Raw genomic sequence first — 27,010 nt, forward strand, 5'->3', positions numbered from 1 at the left:
AATCCATTTCACACTCAAAAATTCTGGAAGAAAACCAGGTTAGATGCGTAAAGGACTTGAGACTGTGGTGAAGGTTCACCTTCCCTAAACCCTAAACTTACAGCTAGAGACACTATAGGATGATTTGGATCAATGTCTAGACATAAATTCAACATAGAATCTCTGACAAAACTAGAAAATTGCAGTTCAACCCACCTATCCATCCAGTCTGACTGAGCTTGAGCAATTTTGTAAACCAAAAATGTGTGTTCTTTCTAGGACTATAGCAGAATGCAGTTCTAGAGAGTAGTAACACAGAAGGTCCAAATGCAAATGTATATTTTCTTTTCAGATTTTTATTAAAAAAAAAAGATAAAAACTTTCCAATTCACAAATATACACTACTTGGTCAATCCCTAAAGAATACATTGAAATTTGGGATGGTAATCTGGCAAAGTGTGATGAATTATGAATTCATATCTTTACAAGACACTAGATTCACTCTGTATGTTGCCTCCTCAGCCTCTTCTGTTGTCCAGGTGAACAGTCAGGTGTCCACTTTCCATCCTCCACATGTTCCAGTATTTCTCCCAGGATGTACTGAGCCTACATGTCATTTCTTTGAGACAGGTTCATACAAATATGTTCTGTCCCTGACATATCAGCAGCTTGACTCTTGTTTGGTTTCATATCTAGAAAAGGTGCAAAAGCTGTGATTTTAGTCAGTCAAAAATATTTCCTGCTTTCAATATGTCTCCTATAGACCAGCAGATAGCTTTGTGTGCTGAAAGAGGCCTGTGGCTGGGATTACAGGCTCTTTTTTCACAGACTATTTATAATCTTCCAGCTCAAGTCAGTCTTTTTCCTCTTTGGTACTTGCCACCAAACTCACCTATTGGCCCAGTATGTGTGCTTCTCTTGCTTTCTCTTCAGGTGCTGTTTGAAGGTCAGTTCCTGTGTATGATAGACTAATTAATGCGGTTTACAATATGAACAAGTGTAGTGGATAAAACTGACATCTAACATTGAAACTTTAATGATTTTTAAAAGAAGGACGTCTAAAATGTTTTATGAAGAAGTATTTTTATCTCACTGAAAAATGTAGAAAATTCCAACCTCAAGTTGGAGTACTTTTATTTGTGGGAAATGATGTTAAAAAAGAATTGTTTTGAGCATAATCTTGGTCTTGAACCGGAAAAGCGGAAAAGGGTGCAGTCTTTGGGAGAATTAGAGAAACTTGGATATCTCTGGGTCTTATTTATATATGAAGAAAAAGGCAGCAGGAGAATGATAGGCGGATTGGTGTGGCGTCTGCAGTGACGCGGATGATGTACCGGGATGTTATGGGGAGAGAGCTGAGTCATGATGAATCTCTCGATTAATCAGTCGATCTATGTTCCTAACCTATCTATGGTCACCAACTCTGGGTAGTGATTGGAAGTATGAGATCATGGATGCAAGCGGTTGAAATGAGTTTCCTTTGGAGGGTGTCTGGGCTGTCCCTTAGAGGTAGAGTGAAACACTCGATCAGTTAAGCATCTGATTAGGATGCGTCCCTAGTGAGGTGTTCCAGGGACATCCCATCATGAAGAGACCCAGAGAAAGACCTTGGACACGCTGGAGGGACTATGTTCCTCGGCTGGACTTGGAATGTTTTGGGATTCCCCGGAGGATGGATTTTGTGTCTGGTGAACCACTTTTAACCCTTTTTAGGTCTACTGGTAGATTCCACCGACCTCTCTTAGCTACAGTATATATTGAGGGTTCCTGATGCCACATATTCTAGCAAGTTTCTCAAAACCTTTTCAAGAGAAATATGCTCAAAGTGTCACAGATCCTCCACCATACATAACAACGGACAAGAGGTTCGTTCCACATGTCCGTCCAGACGAATCTGTGTCACTCCAGATTTATGGCCAATTTTCAATACACTTACAATAAATGTATAAGTACGACCTCAAACCACTTTTATTTGCAACATACACCTGTATCGGACTGCAAGAAGTTACTCTAAGGCATTTATCAAAAGAGACACTGAAATCATCATCAATGATGATGAAATCAATTTTCACGCTGCACGCTGGTGTTTTACTGTAATAAAAGGGCCCTCTAGTTTATGGTGGTGCCCCCTGTTGGAGAGGAGTCTGTGCAAAACTTTGCCATTATAAGTTGTGAGCATTTGGTTACTTGACATGTTAAATATGATGACACTATAAATTGCTTTAAACAGATGATATGAATATATATATATGTCATATCATCTGTTTAGGATAATGGATTAATTAGGGCTTCATGAGATACAATATCAATTCGGTTAACCCACATTTTCCTGACATTTTTTGTTCCTAAATCACAGTGACCACATCACTCTTTCTAAGCGTCAGCATCTCAAAACGTACCTCCAGCCTGGGGATCAGTGAGAGTCTAACAGGCCTTCATATCCTCCACTGATAGCACATGAAATCTTATTTGCTGACAAATTATTGCATGCAAGTAGACCTTTCCATCTGCGGTATTCCACACATTAGATATTTTGATAATAAATGTGATTCCATCTATTATTTATTTAATCTATCAGTTAGATTTTTTTATGATGGTGCCACTAGGGATTTTGTTAATAAAAATAATTTCTATATGTGGAGTTTTCTTTCCTCGTTGAAAAATTTATATAGTTTTAAGGTCGGGTTTTACAAATTTTTAGAGTGAGAGGCCATAGTAGGAAATCCTTTTTCCCCCAAAGTGTTTCAGGGTTTTATTGGAAGCAAACTAAGCTTTTTGTGGCTTTTTATTTTTGTTGTTTTATTTTTTATTTTTTTTGGAAAGCCAAAATAGAATAAAACTCTTTTGATCCTAAACGAAAATGATCATAATGATATGTCAGTTCACAATTACTCATTTCTTCTAAAAATCTGATTTTTGTTCTTTTCTGACTGTTTCTCTTCACTTGAGACACTGGAGTAAACATTTACAATAAAGAGCCCCAGCTCGTCCCTTTGTTGCTCATGGATATGGAAAGTATTAGTATCAGTTTCAGCACATGTAGTATTTTTAATGCTCTTCTGCTCTGCTTCATAAGAAAACTGTCAAAGTTTCGTAATGGTAATAAGTAACATTGATCACGCATGACTGTCTCTGTCGTGAGTCTATAAATCTGCCAGCTGTTGAGTTAGCCACAGCACGGGGAAAATAACACCCACGTTTTCAAAATAAAAGTCCGACTTCCACGTTTGCTTGTTAATGACAGCTGACCGGCCTCAGCTTTGAGTTTATATTTCTGGTCCATCTTCTGTTGCCACTGTCATGTTGACAGGGGGAAACATGTCAACATTGTATTGAAGTTCAAGACGGTAGCCTTTATTTTGAAGGTTTAAAACGGAAACTCGGTCATATTTCGGCTAGCCTGTCAGCACTCGGCGGCTGTGCTCGGTACCCCAACCTTTGCTTGAAATATCACCTCGGCGGTGAAGCTCTGGCTCTCTGTAGGTCTGCATGGAGCCTGGCGCGGCGGGGCTCCGTCACTACCACTCCGGTACCGGCGTGTCCGCGGGATGTGGGCCCACCCGGTGTGTCACGTAGCAGGTGAAGCGCTCTGAACCCCGGCTGGCAGTTTCTACCCCTTCATGTGAGTAAGTGTGCGGCCAAAACGTCTGAGATTTGAGCGACACCGGTCATACGAATCCGTCTCAGACCGAACTCCATTAACAACTAGTCGGTTTAATATTTTGTGCTGGTTCTGGACGGTATATCAGTCCTAGCACTGAATGTAATAGTTGCATCGTTACATGTGAACAAGCCTGTGTGTTCTGCTTATATCTCAATAGAAAACGTCTTATATTCATTGCATTTATCCTTTATTTCCATGACCCACAGATGGAGCTGATGTGGATTTTGTTGATGTTAAATAGCTTGTTTTTTAAGAGACGTTTGGCGTGTTGCACTGTAATCAATTATCCGTACCCCATGACATCATTGGTCGGGTTTTTCTTGTTGCTTTAATTTCTTGTCACCCCACCCCCTTTCCATCCTCCTTCCTCCTCTTCCTCCTCCTTGTGCGCTGCACACAAGCATCGCGTCGGTTTGTTGTCTGCAATAAACGACATGACAGTGACATTTAAACGGGCTCTGGTGGATCCAGCGAACCGCCGCGGCAGCCAGATGGCTGGAATACAGTGAGGTGGCACTGAAGTGTGCTCTGATCCGGCCGTGTACCCAGAGAGCAGGGCTCAGCTGAGCAAGCTCAACTAATGCATTATTTCTCAAGCTTCTATATTTTACAGCAGTTTTGCTCATGGGACACATCTGTGACATCATCAGCATCAAGACACAAAAACAGACCTCAGTGCATTTTTCTGCTGTGTCCTTTAATTGTGTTTACATCAGTACACACACACAAACAGATACTGTACATTCATATTTATGTTTACAGAAGTTTAATCTGAAATTAATTCGGCGACTTTTATGTCCGCAAAAATTAAAGACAGCGACAGTGTTCTTCAAAAGCTGAAATAGAGAGCTAAATTTCTTGCCTTTCAATTTACACTGAATCCATTAAAACCTGTGGGGATTTTAAGGGTTTTTTTTAGATCTTGCCACAAAGTGCTTGACTAACAATCACGAAGGAATAATCTTTTGAAATAAATTTGAGAATTGTCTGGAAATGGGCCCTTTTTCAGCAAGAAGGTCCATTTTGTAATACCCCAGTTTTAAAATTAAAAACAGCAAAAAAATAAATAAATTTTGTCTTTGTCACGTGGTGTGGGATGAACCACCTGCAGCTCAATGTTCAGGAAAGTTACAGTTGCATTCTGAAATATGTTAATAATTTCCATCTTTTGATGGGATAAGTAAGCCTGATTTCATGAAGAAATCAGGCTTATGTGTGGTGTTACCTGAAACTATTTTTAATCAGTTATTTGGCTGGGTAAATCAAGCATGACTTTGCTGGACTAAAACTTTGGCAATAAGCTCTGACTAATGCAGTTAATTGGAATAGAAAAACACACAACAATTAATATTGGGTGGAGTTTTACGTCATCATCAGAAAGCAGACCATGGCAGCCTCTGACCAACTATGACTGTTAGGTAATTTTCAGTTCAGCTCTTTTACTTTGCACATGTTTTTAGATCAGGTAGCAGGGGAAAAACTGAAACCACTAAATGGTACCTGTGTTTTTTGTTTCTACAAAGCAAAAACTGACTAAGTAAAAGCCCTTTATAAGTAACAGTTCTGTGTATTTAGACAGAGGTTGTTTGATATAATTTCATTGATTACCTCCATTTATCTGATGAGTATAACATCTGTATTTTCATTTGGCTTGTGTCACAATTAGGGCTGCACTATGTTAAAAAATGTTGGAATGACAATATAAGTTGTAACATATGCCCGTTTTTGTTTTTCCTCACTTTCTAATCTGTGCCTCCATCTCTGTCTCTTTAGCATTTTGGCTAAGGCCATTTGTGTCCAGCCTGAGCCTCTGCTGCCGCGAGACTCGCTCCAACTGGCTAGATATTAGTTTGGCAGGAAAAATGCAAGTTCATAACACGTGGAATACACAGTACTAGCCAAAGATTACGGCACTCCTAACCGTCCTTTGCCATCTGAATATTGAACACTCTGCTATATTGTCACAGGCTGTGACAATATATTCAGAAATTGTTGTGCAATTTTTGTCAAAAAACAAATCAGCCCTCAATTTGAAGTAATTTATTTTAGATCTTTTGTTTAGGTTTGTGACTGATAATTGTCATAGCTAACATTTTCAACTGTAGTGAAAAAAATGTTTCATGATTTTAGCAGCAGTGTATATAATTATCCCTTTTTACTTTTAGATAATGCAGTCAGATCATGTTACACATTTTTATGTTACATGTCGCATAATTACCACAAAACTTTTGAAATTTAACTCAAGAACATGTGAAAACCATCCACTTCTCAAATGGCTCCCAGGTGATTAAAAATGACTGATAAATGAGAGATGGGTAAAAAAAGAAAAACAACCAAAAAAACCCTGAGCTCCAGAATGCCATGTGAACACTAGAATCACTAATCAGTGACTGCCCTGATGATTGGATGGAGCAGTTACCCTCATGTTGCCTTTCAAAATGACAACAAGTGCATTTGAGCAGATTTCATTTAACATTGATCTGCTGCTCCGGGCCATGCTGCTGGGTCTCCCACGGGGGCCGTGTGTTTTTGTTGTAATAATCCTCCATGCTGACATTACAGAGTTAAGATTAGATTAGCTGGTCTGTATGCTGTGTTGCTTTCGGGGTCACACAGTAATTGTGTTTGCCTCTGACACCTGTCCAGTGTCACAGACCTGTCTTTCTGCTTATGTCCCCATATGTGTCCTTCTTCGTTTATCCACCATTTTATTCTTTTTACTTTCTGGTTTAAATGTATTTTGTGATCTAACTGTCCCAATAACAAATTTTGCTGGACGATAACTTCTACCAATAATTATTACAATAAACGATAATACTGTTGTTTTGATACCATTTTCAAGTAATCTAGTGATAATTACATAATCCATAATCCATAAAACTTCAATTTTGTAAAAAACGTTTAGCACTGGAACTGGAAGAAGATATTTTAAATATCCAAAATAAAACAAAACACAAACAATAAGCAAAATGGAAATAAAAACCACACACAAACCATGAATAAAATAGATTTTGAAGTCTCTCTAAACAAAATGATCCTTAAAAATATATTACTTATCAGAATGGAAATGATAAATCTCATTTTATTATGCTATTAATTGCTTATTGCGACAGGCTAAGGTCTTTGTTTTTTGATACACTTGTTACACATACACCACCATGAACAGAACATGAATAAAGGTCTTCTCTTCCTTTCCTGTGTCTTCTCTCCCAATCAGACACTGAGAGTTTGGTCAATGGGAATCACCAGGCCAGTTCCTCCCAGTCTCCCTCAGCTCCTGGAGAGAGAGTCCAGTCCGAGCATAGCGCCATCGTCAGCTCCATTGAGAAGGACCTCCAGGAGATCATGGATTCCCTAGTCATGGATGACCTTGAGCCCTCTTCCTCTGATGCAAAAAAGCCCCCCGGGGGGCAGTCCATGCACCACTCCCCATTGTCGCCTATGGTCAATGGAGGGGGGAGGTATTTGTTGTCCCCTCCCACCAGCCCAGGTGCTATGTCTGTGGGGTCCAGCTATGAGAATGCCTCCCCTCCTTTCTCGCCCCTTTCCTCCCCCTCGCCTGCCAGCAGTGGGAGCTTCACCAGCCCATCGCCTGGCGGAGGACACCAGGACCAGAGTTCTTCTCTGCCACCTGTGCCTATACGCTCTTCTAGCTACAACTTCAGCACCCAGCCTCTGCCTGTCCCCCTGCCAAGGACCATACTGCCTAATTTTAGCAGCACCGGGATGGCCCAGAAGGTCCAGGAAAGCCCCAGGCTACAGAGGAAAGTGTTGACAGAGACCCCTCCGAGCCCCAAGCCCAGCCGCCGGGGACTCGGCCAGGATGGCTCAGAGAGCCCTCGACAGACGCCTCTTGTTTCGTCTAGCGAGTCTCTCAGTGGTAAAAACATTGCGCCAAGCAGCCCCAGAGTCACCCCCAAATTTCCAACCTGTTCATCGCTGTCTCCATCGCCTTCACCATCTAGTCCCAGGACCAAGACTGCCACAGTGCTCCAGGAAAGGCCGGCCAGTCCCTTCAGAGAGCAAATCATCTTAGCTGATGGCTCCCAGAACTCCAGCTCCTCCAGGCAGCTTTCACAGCCCAGTAAGGCTTTTCAGCCCCCCCTGGATCCCATCGTTCACGTCATCCAAGGATCTCCTCTCCCTCAGCATCCACGATCGCTGCAGCCCCCTGAAAGCCCCAGGTTGGCCCGAAGGAACTTGGAATTGAATGGTGGCAGCGCAGGGAGCAGCAGTATGAGAGAGCTACCGCCTCTGAGTCCTTCATTGGCCCGGAGGGGGGTTCCGGTTCTTCCAGGAGCACTGCCTGGAACAATCTCCACGTCAAGGACTCCGGAGAACCCCCCATGTCTGGGCAGGCTGGTCCCAGAGAGTCCCAGGCTGCGGCGCAAAACCGGATCCGCGTCAGAAGAGCCATCTTGCAGCAGAGGGATCCGAGCTCGCAGTCCGTCCCCCACCTCCATGTTGATGGAGGGTAGCAGCGGAGTAGGGATACGGAAGGCAAGCTTCGGGAACTCTTTATCACCCGCTTTCAGCCTGGGCTCCCTACCTGGCTCATCCCCTGCAGCCAGCCCCAGGACCCAGAGGAAGATGTCCTTGGGGAGACCCCACCCAGGAATGCGAGAGAGGAAGAACAGCATCACAGAGATCAGCGACAACGAAGACGAGCTGCTGGAGTACCACCGCCGACAGAGAGAGGAGCGGCTCAGGGAGCAGGAGATGGAGAGGCTGGTGAGTTTCAATTCCACAGCAACAAGTGGCTGCTGATCAGTGTTTACTGTAAAATGAGCGTAGTGATATAAGTGTGTCTTTGTATTTGTGTCTTTCCAACGTGTTTGAACAAGACTCGTTTGAACATCAGATGATTCAGGCACATTCTGCTACTGGTGTTTGCAGTTTTGTGTCTTTGTGAAATATTGTTGCTTCTGTTGTCTTTGCTGACTCTAGATGGTCTGTTGTAGAATCAAACTAGCCTTCCTGGTGATAGGAAAATACCATAGTGAAGGATGTCACTAATCATTAATACGGCAGAGCCGTGTACTCGCTGGGATTAGGGACGACAGCCACATGTGAATAGTTGAAATTCATGAATACTTGAGATATTCTTTAAATAATGCTTAGAACTGCCTATTTTAATAGTTGAAACACCAACTGTACCTTAATATTCATTAATGGGGACTGTGGAAATCATCCTTTTGGAAATCATCCGAGCCAAGGAAAATAAATCTTCCTGCTGGATTTGCTGCTTTGGGTAAATATAACTAGCGAGTGTAGCTCTAGCTCGTGGTCTTTTGCTAAAGACAAAAGAGAATATGTTATGTATTTCAGGTAAAACACATAAAATGTGTTTTAGAATTGTAAAGAATTACAAATACCTGGCAGAGTCTTAAAGAGACGTTACATTGTTTAGTTAATCCAATAAAATTTGGGTTATTTCTCTGTTGAACATGTGAGATTTTGTTCCTTGATGTTGTTTTTTATGTCTTACATTTCCAAGTATTTACACGGTTTCCAAAATTACGTTGATTATTATGGTTCTTTGATGTAGTTTCAGTGATTTTGTCTTTTAGGGCAGCAAACATTTCCTGAAAAGAACTGAACAGATTTATCACTTGTTTTGCCATAGAATTTCCCTTTAAGCTCTCAGTACCTGGAGATGTTCTGAAGCTTCTTGCAGGTTCTTGTTTACGCTCTAATCTTGGCCATAATGAGCACCGCGTCTCTGTTTGTGAAAGGAGGAGTGACCCAGCCCCATAAACCATGTCAGTGAGTTGTCTGTGACTTGGCTGCTGTCTGTCTAAGCTGCTGCCGACACTCAGTGTCGTGGAGTCCTTAGCAACCGCAGTGTTTTTGTCTCCTGAACCGGAGCGAGCCCGAGGGGTCGAGGTGAGAATCGGTCCTGAACTTTTCTGAAGCGACGCACACAGAAGTTCGTTTCAGACAGGTTTTCTATGTGTTGCTGCCTGTCTGTAATTGGAGGGTAGCAGAGACGGCTGAGCTGCTCGGAGCCTGGGTCTGAGCCGGGTCGAGTTTCGGTGCTTCCTCTGGAGACGTGGCAGTGTGCTGACAGGACAGGACCGGACTCTCACACTCTGACCATGTTTAACTCTTTTAACGTCTCATCTCGTTTAGCTTTGACTTTCCTCCTGGCTGAAGAAACCTAAAGAAAAAATAGTGCAAGGTGTATTCTTGTCTTTGATTATCTGTGAGTGTAATAATAAACGTTTGGGTATACACTGCTTTATAATCTGCCTTTGATGAAGACAGAGATTTGAGTACTGGTGCGTTCTTTTTTTAAATGACAATTTTACTATATTTCAAAAGTTTTAAGCAGGTCTCATTAGTTTGAGATGGAATTTGAGTACATTTCAGACCCAAAAGTTTGAAATACAAGGGCTAAACAAATAAATTGTACCTGAGTTTCTACGTTTTTTCGAGATTGGCAATTGGCCAATAACTTAAATGAGAAGCCAATCTTTTCTACCTCTGCAAGGGTCTGAAAATCAGCCACTATCTCTTCCGCCCTGCCTGAGACAGGCCTGACTGACTCAGGTCATGTTTACAAGAGCGTGTTGTCAACTTAGTAACTTTGACGATATATTAAAGGGGTGGGGTTATGTATTTTCCACCCACATAGTGCCATTTTATACCACAATCAAGTAACCATGTTACCTTCAGTTGTTATAACAATGCTATTTGTATCAAATATGACTTAAAATACATTCATTTGATTTTGTAATTTAATGCCTTGACATTAGGCTTCTGTCTTTTTAAATTCTCCTGCTTATTCTGAAAGTCTGCCTTCAGGAAGTCATCACAACCTGGATCCACTATTAACCATTTCACAACGTTTTCACCAGCATTTCACTGCAAGCAGCTCCTACCATAAACTCAGCAGTTCCACCAGGTATTTGCTAATTGCTTCTGGCTAGTCTGAAGGAACTGGGGGAACCTCATGGGGTGAAGGATCTGAAGCTTAGAAACTGCAGCTCTGGGGAGGAGCTGCTTCTCAAAGCCAGAGCTATGTCCTCCCAGGCCTCTTTAACAGGAAGAAAATTGTCATCAGCCAAAATCAGAATTGGCAGGTCAGGCATTTTACAGATCAGTGATCGTCCAGAAAACTGCAATCGGTGCACCCCTACAGAAATAATATTTTAATATCCAGTGCTGCAAGTCTCTCCATTGAGAGAGATGTTTTTTCTCTGATCTATGTTGGTACTGAAAGGAGGCTTGGAATGTTCTGAGGCAGCTGGTTCCACGGTGGAGCTTTTAGCACACTGCAAAAGTATCCAGCCTCACTGAACTTTCCATGTTTTGTCATATTGCAACCAAAATCTTCAATGTATCTTGCTTCTATGTTTAACTTAGGTCTGACCTTTGATCAGCCCACTTTAACAGACGACTATGGTTTAATCTAAAGTATCCCATAGTACCTTTGGCTGTAGGGTTGTTGAACCTCTGCTCCAGCCTCAAGCTACCTGTAGCCTCTAATAGATTCTCTCTCAGGTTTGTTCTGGATGTTGCTCCATCCAGGGTCACCAACATGTCAGACTCAAACTTTTTGCCCTCGTTTCTCCTAAGTAACATTTATCTGGAGCCAAGTTAACTGAAATTTAAAACTATATATTTGTTACTCCTTTATTGTTGTTCTGTTGTAGAAATTCAATGCAGATGTTGTGTTTAAAAATGCAGAAAAACTGCAGTCTTTTTTCATTACCATCTTGAATTATTAACGGTTTAAAAAGCACTTTTTAGAAACATTTTCCTTAGGGTTAAGACCAGAGATGCTCTGTTAGTGTCATGGCTGACACTGACTCCTCTGGAATCAAATGCACAAATATATAAAACCCAAAATAGACGCTTCGGTTTCAATTTTGACCAAAATAGAAACAATTAGTTGTTTTAAAAGGTTTTAATTATCCTTTAATCAATTACGTGCTTTCAACAATATGATATGATGTTAAATTAAAAAAAAAAACTAAAGTCAAATTTGGTTTTGTAAAATAAACATTTTTCTAGGCCAATCTCTCTTTCTGAATTGAAAGTTGCATATGAGATTACCTTCATTTGTGTATGAAGTCTGTATTCCTGTCCATCTCCAAGGATACCGCTGTCTGTCTGTCCTTTTTCACGTTTATCTTTAGAAGTTTTTCTGTTCTAATGGAGCTGATCGCCAAGGAGAGCCGTCCTGGATCAATTTTATTCCTGATGTGGATTTTCAGTCTCTTCAATGCGTAGAACTAGCAGATGTTGCCCATTGTGGGTCTGCAGTTCAGCAGTGCCCCCTTTCATCCAGGCATGGTACTTCCTGCCTCACCCTGTGTGTTTCCATGGCACATTTATGAGGCACAACTCATCACTGCCTCACCTCTCCTCATCCGTCTTCCGTGTATTTGAACAAAAAATGTGTAAAATTCAGCAAGTTTGAATTTTTTTGAAAAAGTTAAAATGATACAGAAAAGAAGTTGGTAGAACAATCAAATGGATTTTTTCCTCATCATTGTTAGTATTTTAGTTGTCATGGTGACAAGTTATAGAGTTAATAGAGGAGTCATGTTTCTTTCTTGAAAGTGGAGTTTCAGAAAGAGTTGGAGTAAAAGAGACAGAAGCCCAATTTCAAGGCGCTAAACATTATCTTTACACCCTTATCACCAGTGGGGTAATGAGGGGTGCTGGTGCCTATCATCAGCGGGCGAGAGGCCGGGTCACCCTGGACAGGTCGCCAGTCCATCGCAGGACAACACAGAGACAGACAGGACATGAAGTCATTTAGTCAGAACGTGACTAGTGACATCTCAATTAACTAATATGTCTAATCATACACTAATTTCAGATATCTGGAATGTAATGTGTGGTGAAGCTGATATTATGTTAAAACGGCCTGCCGTAGCCTGGCAGGCTCACTCAGCCTGCGTCGTCTGGGGCAAAGTCATCCGTCGCTCACCGTGGATGAGATCATCCTTCCTGTGAGGTCATCGAAAGGGAACTTTTCAGTTATTGCCTCAGACCAATAATGGGTGGGGCTGTGGAAGGTAGAGCGGAGGAGGGGGTTAAAGCGGATGAAGCTGTTTGGATGAAAAGTTGGACCCAGAATAGCAAAGGACAGAGATAGTGCTTTGTCATTTACTATTTTGAGCCAAGCTAACTGCAGTGAGTTATGATGCCTTTGTGAAGTGACGCGGTGGGGGGGCGGTCCTCCGCTGGGGGCCCTACAGAGAAAACTGTTGCTGCAATGCATTGTGGTTAATGGAGGAGGATGTCCAGCTGGTCTCTCTGCTCTCAGGTTTGTTGTCCTCTCTTGTAGCTTTTATTTTGACAGGGTGCCAGAAATGTTGATGAGTTTCCTGCATGGTTGGCATCTTTGTGACCCTCCTGCAGGATCAGCCAACTAAATAAACATCCGAGCTTGTTAAATGGAGCCCAGCAAACGTATACCAGCATCTCCAGGAGGACTAAATACTGTATATCCATCTGCTGAGCTGCACACAACCTGCAGCTTTGTCTGCAGCAGGGTTATTAGTCTTTTGTTTGTCTACTTCAGATAGTTTTCTATCACAAAAATCTTATTTTGTGATTATGTATACATTGTTTTAAATATTTAACAGGAGATACCATTTTCAAAATAATATACAATTATTGTTGAACAACAACTGAGTGTGGTGTTATATTCCAACTTTTGCTGTTGCCATTTTGCAGACCGACGTAATTTACCGACAGCTGACTTGAACTACTTTTGTGTGTGTGTGTGTGTGTTTGTGTGTGTGTGTGTGGGGTGGCGGTGGTGGGGGAGCTACATGAAAAGCTAATAAAACATTCATAAACATGAAAACAAAGGTTATTATATCTATCATTTCAATATGTTTTAATTTTATAGACGCACAATATAGTTCCAGTTAGTCATAGTTTTTCCTCATTAATTACGGTTTTTAATGCAAATGTTTTCTCAGTTTCAGTAGTTTTAGTTAACTATAAAAATTATTTCGTTAGTTTTAGTTAACTATCGTATCCTTGGTCTGCGGCTCGGCAGCACCACAGCAGCCAGCGTCAGGCCTGCACGTCTCTGTTTGGTGGCAGGAAAAAGGACAAAGCAAATCATCTGATCTGAAATAAACCAGTGAAAAACAAACGAGGAGAGACGTTCTGTGACACACTAGACGGCCGGCTGGGTGGCTCCTTATCTGGGGCAGCAATAAATCTGTTTGTGGTCCAAAGTAAAGCTGCAGTAATCCGGTTTTGAGACAGATCCAACAAATATGCCACGTTCGTTCATCCCCATCACACAACAAAAGCCAAATTAGGATGAGAACTGTCTTCCTTTCGACTTCTCTGCAAACTTTATTTACTGCTTTCAGAAGATTTACCAGACGAGGTGGAAACTTTCCTCTGCCTGTTGTGTTCTGATCTCTCCACTAGAGGGGGTTATTGTCTTTCTGCAGCATCATTTAGCTTTTCATATCTGTTTTTATTTTGTTTTTTTGGCTGTTAGTGCATAGGATTTAGGGAGCATGACATTCTTAAACACATAGGATTGTAAATATGATAAAATGTGGGCAAAATAAAACTCTAACCCTGGTGGGTAGAAATGTTGAACTAGATAACATTTTCCATTGATTCTCAGGTCCAATACTGTTCATTAAATGCATCAAAACTAAGATTCATGAATGGGGACAATCTTCTAATGTCTCCATCTTCTGCTGGCTTCAAAGCTGCAGATGCAAATAAATTACACCACAGTTAGTTTGTTTATAACTTAAGAATTAAAAAAATTAACAAAGTCTGACTGAAAATCTATTGTTGAGAATAAAGAAAAGTGATTTATTACAGTCTTTTGAAGCTAGATTGCTCCTTCCTGGCACAACAAGTTGGGAAAACTCTTATTTTTATTTTCCAGGTGCAATATTTGGCACACGAATTACTTTGCCAAGCCATTTATTTTTTTCTCTCTTTACTGCCAGTTATGTCAGGATCTGTCCGCCATAATAGATGGATATTGGATGAGACAAGCTTCATTAAATACTCGTACAGGGACGGGGACTTCATGAAGAGATTCTGTGCTAGTTTTAGATTTTTGTTTTGGCTTAGTTCTGTTTATGACTTTGTTCGTGTAGTTTGAATGTTTTGCGCTCTTGTGCTCTACTTGTTCTCCAGAAGAAGAGTCACACAGAACAGTCATTCATCTGTTTGTGAAGAGCCATTATGATCCGAGTTGGAAGTTTTTTACTGTATGGTCTTCCTCAGCTGCTAGATGGAACGGCATCAAACAACTTGGTGCATTACCACCACCTAGTGGTTGTGGCGTTGCATCGCAACAATAGTCTATTGAAATTAGGATGCAACAACCTAACGAGTCATGGATGAAATGAGTTATGGCATTATTTAATGGATCAAGGATTTTTAAATTGAATTTAAAATAAAAATAATTTTTTTAGTACTTTCATCCAAAATTACATACATTTTTTTATGTTTAATTGAATGTTTTGAAAGGCGATAGAGAAAAATTATGAAGTAAAAACATAAATTGTGAGTATAATAGTAAATTTGCTAAAGTGTAGCACGTAGCATGATTGAAAGTGCTAATTCCCTCCTCCTGGCTCTGATTGGTTGATTCTGCAGGTAGCAGTAGGACAACAGGGAGGAGGCAAAGGATTCCAGCTTCAACATTGATTTCTCAGTGAAACCCTTAAAAGCAGTAGCTCTGCCTCAGACCTTTGTATAGTAATCAATGAGCAGTAAAGTGTGTTATTTAGAAAACAGTCTTGTGTTCTAATGAGCTGCTGAGTTCCCATGGCTGCAGTAACCTTGTGGGGGACCCTGCAGCAGAAACATCTTGTTTTCCTCCTGCTGGCCTCTGCAGCACAACAACAGTGTTGCTGTTTTACAGAAGCCAACCGGTGAACCACATCTTCTGGTTAATTAGTCAACTGACGGAGGGAGAGCCAGAGAGCAACAGCTGGGTGAATAATTCCCCCAGTGGCCATGTTCTTCCAGTGTTTCAGTGTAATGTGGAGGTGGTTCTGAAGCCTAAGCCTTCACTTCTCTTCCTGCTGACAGTGACACCCTGAAACACTCTGACTTGTAAAGCTTAATTGACATTATCTCCTTCCGCTTGATGTCTAAAGCTCCATAAAACACTTCAAAAGCCTCGCACTTATTTGTTCTATTATTTAACGGCTAAAAAGAAGGATAATTGCACAAAGTTGAGCTTTGAGACAGTACGTGGCAAATGTGGCACACTTCAAACCTTTTTTTTTCATGGCTGATATCTGCCGATGGTGATGGATTAGTGTGAACAGCTGAAAGCAGTCAGCCATGGCAGCGTCTCTTGAAGTTATCGGCCTATTTCAAGCACGGGGGAGCCCGGACGAACAGTATAAAGTTCTGCTTGGTATATAAACTTAGTCCCTTTGCTTTTGTTAGAGCAAACCAGCAGGGCGCCTCCCACAGGAGGACGTCCCTACATGCTGATCCATCCCCACCTCTCTGCCGCTGTAGCTGAGTGAGCCAGGTGGTTCCGAGGCCGTTCACCAGGACAGCAGCAGCCACAAACGGAGCGCCGCCGCTGTAATGGAGCGGTTTTACACACCAGGCGGCAGCGGGACGGTGCCAGCCACGGGGCCAGCGCCGACCGGGACGCAGCCCCTCCTGTGTCTGCTGGCTCTGACTAAACAGAAGCCTGTCTTTTTAAGCAGCGTTGCAGCGCTTATAAAGGTAACTGATGTCGCCGCCGACTATATTTAACTGAAGCTCGCTGAAGTGTTTCTATCTGCGCTGGGGATGTGGGTCGGCCTGCTTTCTACATGTGATGTCGAGGGGTTCAGTCATTAACAAGAGAACTTTTCACTCCCACCAGCTGCTTCAGGTCGGAGATTAAACCACTTCAGCTCCAGAGTCACTGGCGCTGGAGAACATGCACTTTGTTTTTGTCTCACTTTTGGAAAGAAATGTGATCGGAAAGTATTTCTGTTTCAATCTGAAAAAAAGTCCTGCTTGACCACAGGAGGCTCGTTGCACAATTCCTTCAGCTTTAGATGGAAAAGTAAAGATCTTTTTCAAATGTTAGAAAGCAGGAAATACAGATAGCAAATCAATGACATGGAACATTTTCACAGTTTTTAATTTCGTTCAGTTTATTTATAAAGTGACGGTTCACAAGTCATTTAAAAAATGTATTTCAGTCTTATCTTCCATCATAACCTGTATGAGAATCTTCTGGTGTCGTTACCATGAGTAAAATTAGCCTACTTTTTCTGTATTAACACACAGAAAAGGACATACAGTGGATCCCCGTCCAGTCACGGCTTTTTCTGTGGAATGTGACAACAAATCATTTGCAGAAAATCCACCTATTTGAGGATATTTTGTTTTATATATCTATATGTAAAATAAAACGCATAATGGGAAGCTGAAATACCTAGACACATGACATACGTTTGGCAGCCAAATACAGCACGTGCATTTATTTTTCTGATGCCAACATGCTACAAAGGGATAGCGGACATGTTTTTTTGGGATTTTTTTACCTGCTCAAGAATGAACTGAACAAAAAATATTTTGACAAAACAACCAAAGTGGTTTTTAGTACTGTCATCCTGAGGGCCACAAACACCAAGGCCTCACTTTTGGACACTCATGTCTTAGTGTTTGTAGAGAAGCTTTTTTTGTGCTCATCTCAGTTTGTAACAAGCTTCCAACAGGAAGTGAATTATAGGAACAGATGGATGGACGTAAAGGTGCTGTACCAACCAGCAATGGTGGACGCCTCTAACTAAAACGTTAGCTGCACTAACAAACATTAGTGCAACATGCTACAACCAGGTATTTAATGGAAGCTAATGCTAAAGCACCAACGCGCTAACTTCAATTCAAGTCACATCTGCCCTTGAAAGACTACAATCTTCAAACACCATTTGAATTTTGACATAATTTACTTGTTCTATGATATTACGATTATATCTTCTTCTTTTTTGTCTTTTTTATTTTATTCCTGTATGTTTCCTGTTGAAAATAGCTATTAGCAAAAACAGAGGGAATGTGAGGTGAAGAAACAGACTGCTGCTTCTGATTAGGAATATCTAATTACTTCAAGGATTATTAACAGTTGGTAACCAAAACTTCAACACAGACGTCGAACTCGATCCACTGAAAGTTTACAAAATAGCCAGCTAATAACTAGATGAGTGGTTTAGAATGTATCTGGGAACCCTTAAAAAGCTAGCTCAGCTATTATCAGGTTATAGCTGAGCTAATCTGGAATTGTGCTGCTAGCTGTTGTGGTTTTATTTTGCAGAGATGCTGTCGATTGTTGCGCAAATTTCTTGTCCAAAGCAAATAGTTTACCATGCAGCTGATGTAACTGTTGCAGAATGAGTGTTTTTAAGACCTGAAACAATCCTGTGTGTTATCCCTAAAAGTCTCTAGAGACTGAAATATCAAGCCGTTCATCTCTCTTTAATCTTCGATTCTCTCATCTTTATCCTGGAATTGTTTGAAATAACTGGAACCTAGTCTTCAACCGCCTGCCAGGCTGGGCTTCTGCCATAGACCAGAACTTGGTGGGTTCAACTCTGGTTGACCTCCATGGGGTCAAAAACTCTGTATGTCATTTAGAAGTCAGTGCCAGCGTCATGGAAAACCAGCAGCTTGTTATCTGTGGGGGGTTGGTGGCCACCAGAGAGGGTTGCTAGTCCCATTCCTGTGCCGTTTTGATCCTTGTGCGTTCTGCAGGGACACAGAGGAACAAAAGCAGCCACAGATAATAAAACAGTGCTGTCTCTTTGTGCTCGCTTCTCCTCTGGGACCAGAACAAGCACAGCCCTCCAAGGATCCCAGTTTGATGTTGAATTAGGTTTATTTTGCAGACTGTGAAGGAGGCGGGGGAATGTGAATTTTTCAATTCCCCCCTCCAAGGTTTATGTAGTGAATAAAGCTTTGTTGAACTTCCCCAGTTTACTGTGGAAATACTGCGCTCCCGAGTCTTCTGTTTACGCCTGTGACGTAGGTGAGCACAGCAGCAAGGAGTGAGCACTCTGATCAAAGCACCACCAATTGGAGTGGAAGGGGGAGAGGGAAGCCCCCAGGGTGCTTGAGGAAGAGGAAGAAGCCTTAAATTCAGAGAACAGGAGACACCGACTCTCAGAGGAGGGAAGGAGAGGGGAGGCTGGCTGCTGAGAGGATAAAAATAAGAGATATGAAGAGTTTGTTTGACTGCTGTCATACAGAATGAAGGGGATAATTACCAGCTTTAAAGGAAAACACTTCTGTTTTGCTGAAGTTAATCCATATAAGGAGAGGACTTGCTTGTTCTGCTGCCCTGTGACAGCATCTCTCTCACCATGCCAAAGCCTTTTATTGATGCTGTTTGAACTAAGTGTTCAACATAGTTCTCTGTTATATTTGTGAATCACATGGATGTAGTTTTTATACAAAGTTAGTTGGTTGTTGGAGTCTGACATTGGAACCATGGGTACATGCTATCCACCTAGCCATTGTCTAAACTCACTTATCCGTGAAGGGTTACACAGGGGTCAATGGGTGAGAGGTGAGGTAACCCCTGGACTGGTCCCTAGTGTTGTCATGGCATCAGAAACTTGCTCAAGCCCATAAACCTGATTTTCATCCAGTTTGGATAAAAATGGACCGCCTTTTTTCTTCCCCGGCTCGATCTGACCGAACCTAGAAACTAAGCATCTTCTGGATTTCAGAGCATCCTGGAAAATGAGTGAAACCTCTAATTTGTCTAAATCTGTCAACATGTTCCTGAGAGAATTGGTCTCTCCACAGTCTCCAGAAGCCAGACATCAAAAGCCAAAGTTGATTCATGTCACGGCCAACAGAAATCAAGGCAATCAGAGCGTCTGTGATCTCACTAATCATCCAGCAGAGCCTGAAGGCTGTCTGGCAGAGGGAACGACGCCGCTGCCGTCATCTCCTGCGCTTCAGAACGCTGGGCGTCGGAGCGGCGCTCGGAGCAGGTCTTGATTTACGTGCACATTAAAGCAGATGTTGCGCGGGAGGACGTGTGGAATTGTAGACCTGCCAGTAAAGGTTTTAATTATGGCTCTTTTGTTTTGAATGTTGAACCGCTCACAGGGGTCTTCTGTTAGAAGCTCCAGTTAGAAGCTAACTGCTCCCAGATTACAGGTTGAGATTGGGGGTAAATGCTGGGGCTGCAGCTGCTCATCACGCAGGTCCATCCCCCCACCCCAGCTCTTATGTAAGCAGCAGATGGCCATGGTTAGATTGCTATTATTGCTTTATTTTTTAGAAAGAAACACATGCTGTCAGTTTTAGATTTAAACAATAAGAAAGAAACACACCTAAAACACTTGGTCTCTTGTGCGTACACTGCTGTCTAAACGTCCATCTAGGAAACACTTTGTCCCAGGCTTTGACAGATGTGGATATGTAGAGGTCAGAGGTCACCGTGCGGGTGCACAGACCACACAGTGACATCTGAAAAACACTCTGACCCCTGAAGCATCAGTTCTGAGATAGGCCTCCGTTATTTCAGGAGGGACAACTGTTTCATTTCATGCTCAGAGATTTCGCTTTTTGTGAATCTTCCTTAATCGTCTGTGTTTGTCTCCCTCCACAGGAGAGGCAGCGGCTGGAGACCATCCTGACCCTCTGCGCCGAGTACAACAAAGGTGAGAGCGTGGGGCTGGACCCCCTGGGCTCAGGACAGCTGGGTTTCCCTGGGAGTCTGGGTGACTGCTCAGGGCGGAGGCCGTCCCTGGAGAATCTTCTGGGAGGAACCCCGACGTCGCCGGCCGCCCTCCGCCTGGCGCAGAGACAGAGGGAGAGCGACGAGGAGAACCTGAAGGAGGAATGCAGCAGCACCGAGAGCACCCATCAGGAGGTGAGGACCTCTCCTGCCCCCAGCAGAGTGTCAGCGGTCCACAATGGAGAGCCACAGGTCAGAGGGCATGCTCCTTTCCCAACACACACTCTCCCTCTACATGCTGCTGAGGCGTTGCCGTGGTTGCTGCATCTGCATGGCTCTGCTGGAACCAGCTTTTCTGCTGTTACAGTTACAGAACTCAGCTAAACAATTAGCAGCTGTGATAATTAGAACCTGCTCTGTTTTCAGGTGGTCAGTTTATTATAGTTACAGGTAATGAACAGCTACACTAATTGGGAACACTGAAGCAGTGGGGAAGTCAGCTGGGAGGTTGTGTATTTTCAAAGTTATGGAAAGGATATATATATATAAAACCTCCCCACTACTTCAGTTAAAATCCCCATAATTCTTTGCTGCATCACTACCACTGTCACATGACCAACCTTCTCCCGTGCCCCTCCAGAAACAAACTGCAAACAACAAATAAATATGGAAATGAATATTTGTTCATAATATTGGCCCAGTTTTATTTATCAGACCAATTCTAATATGACTGAATGACTAAAAAATGACTGAATTGGTTGATAATGATGTTAGTTCTGATGTATCTTACATCGCTACTGCTTTCTATTATATTTCAATATATTAACACTCTGCATATTAATGATATATTTGGCCAGCTGAATGGACTCACACTCCTGATGTAAGTTTTGTTGACTAAGGTCCTAAGGCAGTGGACACTAAATTATTAGAAGTTTAGAATTAGTCTGTTCTAGAAAACTAGATCTTGGCCCAGCTGCAGGCTGAGTTCTGTTGCCGTAGGAACATATTCTGTCTGTGGTTGGTCTCGCATGTGGCTCATTAGTCACACACCTGCTTTCATACATTTACACATGGTTGTTGTTCTTTTCATGTGGTTGATGAAACATTACATCTTCTGTGTTAGAAACTGAATGGAGGCTGGGGCTGCACAGTACAATTAAAGGGTACAGCACTGCAGTGTCAGTGTGTGAAATATTCACATAGCTTTTTTTCAAACCTGAAATACATTTTAGAAAGAAATGGCTTTCCCATCTCTGTCCAAGTTTGTCTACCAAGCAGTGTAATTCCCCTAGAGTCCTTGGTTTGTGGTATTTGAAGTGTCCGTATTCAAGAGATTTATCTCAGTCTTCCCTTGCCTATCTTCCTCCAACTTGATCCATCCTCGGTATCCGAACAGCCTGTTTTTCCATCTGTTTCCAGCCTGGCTGGTAGGCAGTGACGTGCGGTGAGGTTCATAGCTGGTGAGGCACTGACGTCATCAGAATCAGATTTGCAAATAGATGCATAGATTGACAGCAGTTTACAGGTTATGTTTCACTTCTGCATCCTTACACATACAAACTGTAGCTCACAAAACACACATTTCCTTAAAAAACAAAACAAAATAAATGTTATTACTGTCTTACCTGCTTCGATTGAAAGTCCACTTGAGAAAACCTTTTTAGTGTTGTAATGTAGTCATCCATGTCGAAAGTCGGGATAAGCGAGAGGAAAAAAAATCACTATCTCTATTATAATCTATCGCTGCACTTGACTTGCTTCCCGAATCGTTTAGCCTAGCTCGCTGTCACTTACTCGGCAGTTGAGGAGTGAACAAGACGAACGTCTGGGATCTTGAGCGCCCCCTGCCATGAGGCAAGAGAACTGCCTGCCTCACCTCGAACCTGTTCTCTGCCGTTTATAATCGCTCATTACACGAAACACGTTACACAAACACAGTTGGTGACAAAAAGCACTGTACATTATATACATAAGCTAAATTATTGGAAATAAGTTCACATATTAAATTTGTTTAAACCATTTTATTGACGCCGTACAGCAACATGCTCTCTCCGCTTAGCAGCCAGCGCAGAGCCAGGGGTTGCGCAATCCAAGGTGAGGCAGAGCTCGCTGCTGCCTCACCGGCATCGCTTCCAAGCATTTGAATGGGAAAATAAGAAAATTCAGCGATTTTGAACAAATAAAAATCGAAATTGGTGAAGCTACATGAAAAATAAATATTTTTTAGTACAAACCACCGGATGAATATAACAATTTAAATTACTTTATGATTATATATTTTCTTTCTTTCCATGATGGCAGGTCAGGCACTGCCTCACCTGCCTCCCCTGACCGCACGTCACTGCTGGTAGGAGAGCCAGAGCCACTTCTGACTGGCTCTGTGGGGGAAAAACCCTATTAAAAACACATCAGGTTTTCCACTGCTAGCAAGCCACCTGAGAGCCAGGTCATTACTTTACTAGCAATGCCTCTTCCAGTAAAGAATTGATTTTGTTTAAAATGTGTGGATTCAATGCTATTCTGTATGTTATGCTGCAGGGAGACCAACCTAAAGTTTCTGTATGACTGTTCTAATATCACTAATCTAATCTCTAAACTGTTTTAAACAACACTCACTGTTTAACCTGTGCTTTAGAATTCCAACAGGCATTTCTGATCTTTGTCTGATTACACTGGTCAACAACCAGAAAATGGTCTGGGGTTTTTCAACAGTTTTAGGGTCATGTTGATGAGCTGAATCCAAAAATCACTTTGGTTTTGCACAACCAGGTCAACTTTCTGAACTTGATGCAACATGAGCATCAAAATGCATGACTTGTTCTCACATCTGGATCGGTTTCCTGAAAATCTGAGATCAATGAGTGATGAGCAGGAGGAGAGATTCCATCAGGACAGGAAAGAGATGGAGACATGGTGTTCAATTCACATTTACTTACCCTTATCAGTGTCTATTATTCAATTTACAGAAATCAAAGTTTGTAGAAAACATTTTTTCCTCCTAAAACCTGTCTTGGATGAGAAATATTAACAGAAAGGAACTGATAATGTCACAAAAATGTCATCAATTTAGTCAGACGATCAGATTTGTCTGGATCAAATTAGAATAAAAACCTGACCAGATTGCGAAAAATTTATGTCATTTTTGGATTCAGCGGTGCAAAATAGTCCCAATTCAGTTGAATAAAACCATGGACAACTTCCAAAAAATGTTTTTTTTGTAACCCGGTGTAATTTATGAACAGCCCAATAGCTGGAGAAATGGTGACACCATAATGGCATGTCACCAGACATAGTCACATTAGCAGACCAGACTTTAGAAAAGGAGTCACAATATTGTCTTAAACTAGTCACACAAACAGTGAGATTACCTTCTAATTAGGGCCAGGACTTTAATGTGTTCATTTTGATTAATTCATTGAGTACAGAGATTTCAACATCTAAATATTTTAGTTCTATTTATTACATTTTTTTTTTTTACATACAAAGTTTCCGGCAGGAACTTTTGTATTTGCACATTTCTTGTACGCCCATAAATCTGTCGCACAAATGACGTCCGCAAACAGTGATGGACAACACAGCTGCTTCTCTCGGCCCAGTGGGGGTTAATTTATTCTTCAAAAAACAATCTGAAGAGACCTTGGAAAACATTATTGTTGTGTTTAAGTTGTGCTAAAACGAGTTAGGCTATCAATGAAGCACAGACGTCCCCAACACTAATGTCAGCCTCCACAGTCCACATTTCTACAGAAGTTAATGCCAATATTTTATGAATCCCTAGTTTTTGATAGTAGCCGCTAATGAAGGCGTTATTTTGGTCTGTCCCATCAGTGACGAGAACAGGAACAGCTGTGCCTATTATTAATGTTTATTCAATATTTGGAAGCGTGGCTAACATGGAAGCTATCGTTCACAACTCTTCATTCTGTTCCGTGATTGGCATGGTTGAAATTCTTTCGGAGAAATTGAGTTCAGTGGGAGAAATCTTAGAAAGAGCACTGAAGGGAGATGAGAATCAAGCGGCATTGCGAAGGAACACAACGACCAGGCTAGCTCTGAATGTGGTTTGATGGAAGAAACAGGATAATAGTTACCATGTTACATGTTACCATGACTTTGTATTTTATCTGCTCTTAGCTGTTCCTTTCCCACATTCTTCGGCAGTATTAGTGGCTTGAGGTGCTGGTATAAATTTCTTTTAACAACTTAAATGAAGTCAGTGAATCATCCCTTCTTTGAAGGTTAAATCAAATCAGATGAAACTTTTGCTACTTCTTCAGACGTGTGGTTTTATTCCTGTTGGACTAAGTTCACCGTCTCCCTCCTGTGCAGCATGAGGACTCGTCTGGCTCAGGCAGCGCGAGCCGTTCAGAGCTGACTTACCTGGAAGATGAGAGGACCCGCGTTCTGGCCCGGACCGACGAACTCAAAGCCCGACTCACCGAGCTGGAGCAGCAACTCCAGGAGTCCGAACAAGAGGTGCAGCCCAGAGTTGAAGGCGGTGGAAATGAGCTGAGGCTCAGAATGATCTGTCTCATGGTGACGCCGTGTGAGTCTGAGTATCCTGAAACCCTTGCAGGCGGAGATGGAGCGCGCCCTGCTGCAGGGCGAAACGCAGGCCGAGCTCGACCAGATAGAGGCCGAGACAGACGTCGTCAGTCAGCTGCAGCGCAAGCTGGAGGAGCTTGAGAGCGCCATCCAGAGGGAGAAGGACAAGGTACACACAGCAGGAACCTGAGCCGTTAGGATTTCCAGCTGATGGGCTGCTTTGGCAAAGAAAAAAAGTAAAGTTCACCATTTCTGCTGCTTCAGTCTCTGAGCAGCCTTTGCATTGGCATCTGGTCCATAGCTGTGTTTCTGCTTCATGCACTGATTGGCAGTGCACATCAGCAGGTTAGGGACGGGCCTTACTTTGATCCATTAGACTGGATGAAATTTAAAACTTCAGGATTCTGAACTGGCCGATGCTGGAGGCTGGATTGTGGTTTCGCTTCCGAATTGCATAATCAGTATTTAAAAGTCAGGAATATGTTCAGATTTTTTTTCTTTCTTTCTCTCTCTTTTATCCTCCCGTAACATCCATTCATTCTCCCTGTGTGGGGGTGTGCGTGTGTGTGTCTTGTCTTCCTAGGAGAGGGCAAATGTTGAGGCCGAGCGGCGGGCCCTGCAGAGGCTCCAGGAAGGCTATGCTGAGCTGAAGAACCAGCTTCATAACTGTCCAGAGTCCCTGAGGGAACAGTTGCAGGAACAGCTCAAAAGGGTGGGTCTTCCCCCTCCCCCACCTTCTGCCAGGCATCAGAGGTTGTAACCTTTTTGTATTAAAAAGTTGAGCTAAAACATTAGATGTGACATTATCTGTCCAGGAAGTCCTCAGTTGCTCAGCACTGTGTTCAAACAGGCTGTTTTTACAAGGTGGGACCAGGGATCATGTTTGTTTTACTGTTACAGCCCAATATGAGCTGCAGCATTCAGATTGATTTTACAAATCCATAAATAATAATGTCATCCAAATGTTCTTCATCAATATTAACCTGCAGTTGATAACAACTACAACCCCTTTCAAGCTGTTTCAGGCTAAAATTGTAAATAAGAAATCTGTTACGTTTTGGTTGGTGAAATAAAGGTTCAACTAACAAAACACATAATATTATCAGGATTTTAAATGTTCAAGTTTTATCGGTCTAAGGCTACATTAACTCTGGAGAAATTGGTGTGACCAGTATCTGATACTATTTTAGAAAAAAAAAGTATAAACAGCGCTAATCCATTTATATATAATCAATTTATATATATATAGATATATATATATAATCAATTTATATATATATAGATATCTATATATATATATAAATAATTTTTTCCTCCCTCCAAAATCAGCTCCTGACCACTTTCATAAGAGGTCCTAACTTGGATACTTTTCAAAGTGAGTACAGTGGAACTGCAGTTCCACCAACAAGCCCAGTCACCAGGTGACTGTGTGGCATAATCAGCCAGATGAGGAACACATAACACTCATGAGTGGAGCATCATAGAACATTTAAATTATAATGTTAAAATTAACCTGGTGCTAGGGCGTTGTAGTCTTTCAAGGGCAGGTAGAATTTGAAGTTAGCGTTTTAGCAAAAAATCCCATGTTGGTGAATCGCTTCCACATTAGCAAAGCTAATGTTTATGATTAGTGCTTTAGGATTAGCACATCTAACTTTTTAGCTAGCAGTTCTCTTATTTGGTAGCTGCTTTTACACTACCAAATAAGAGATAGATTCACATCATCACAAGATCCCATGATACAAACCTAAGCTGGGGGGAAATGACATTAAACCAAAGAACTCATCAGTTAGATACACACATCTGATTTCATGCTGGTTAAGAGTAACTTTGAGAAACCTCATTACACATGTTGTGTAGCAGCTAGCTGCAGGAAACATTACCTCCCCTCACAATGCAGCCGTATCAGGACCCAATCACCTCGGCTGCTGCCGATGCCATCGCTAAAGCTGAGGTGGCTTCATACATCCATAATAGAGTGACTTGTGTTCTGTGTAAAAACCTTCTGTGTTTTTACCGACTTCCACTTCAAAGCTGCTTTCATGGAAATGATGTCATTGCCTGGTTCATATCGATTCTGCTTCATTTGGTTTAATGTGTCCACAGGGAGAGAACAGAGCGGTGGAAAGAGTAAAAATGCCAAACAGGATAAACAGAAG

The 27,010-nt window shown here is 42.0% G+C and overlaps 1 protein-coding gene across 12 annotated transcripts in view; it reads left to right on the plus strand.

The window, feature by feature from the left end:
- The window catches only part of phldb1b (pleckstrin homology-like domain, family B, member 1b), a 103,190-nt gene that overhangs the window by 50,203 nt on the left and 25,977 nt on the right, over positions 1–27,010 (plus strand). For 10 of the 12 annotated variants that reach the window (XM_028044576.1, XM_028044577.1, XM_028044571.1 and 7 more), the window contains 5 exons: positions 6,861–8,374; positions 20,238–20,558; positions 24,636–24,782; positions 24,883–25,020; positions 25,435–25,563. In XM_028044576.1, the coding sequence (XP_027900377.1) occupies positions 6,861–8,374; positions 20,238–20,558; positions 24,636–24,782; positions 24,883–25,020; positions 25,435–25,563 (2,249 nt within the window). The remainder of the gene's footprint in view (positions 1–6,860; positions 8,375–20,237; positions 20,559–24,635; positions 24,783–24,882; positions 25,021–25,434; positions 25,564–27,010) is intronic. The other 2 variants (XM_028044574.1, XM_028044583.1) reach the window with 1 other exon arrangement.

The sequence above is a fragment of the Xiphophorus couchianus genome, chromosome 18 (genome assembly GCF_001444195.1).
Source record: "Xiphophorus couchianus chromosome 18, X_couchianus-1.0, whole genome shotgun sequence".
NCBI lineage: Eukaryota > Metazoa > Chordata > Actinopteri > Cyprinodontiformes > Poeciliidae > Xiphophorus > Xiphophorus couchianus.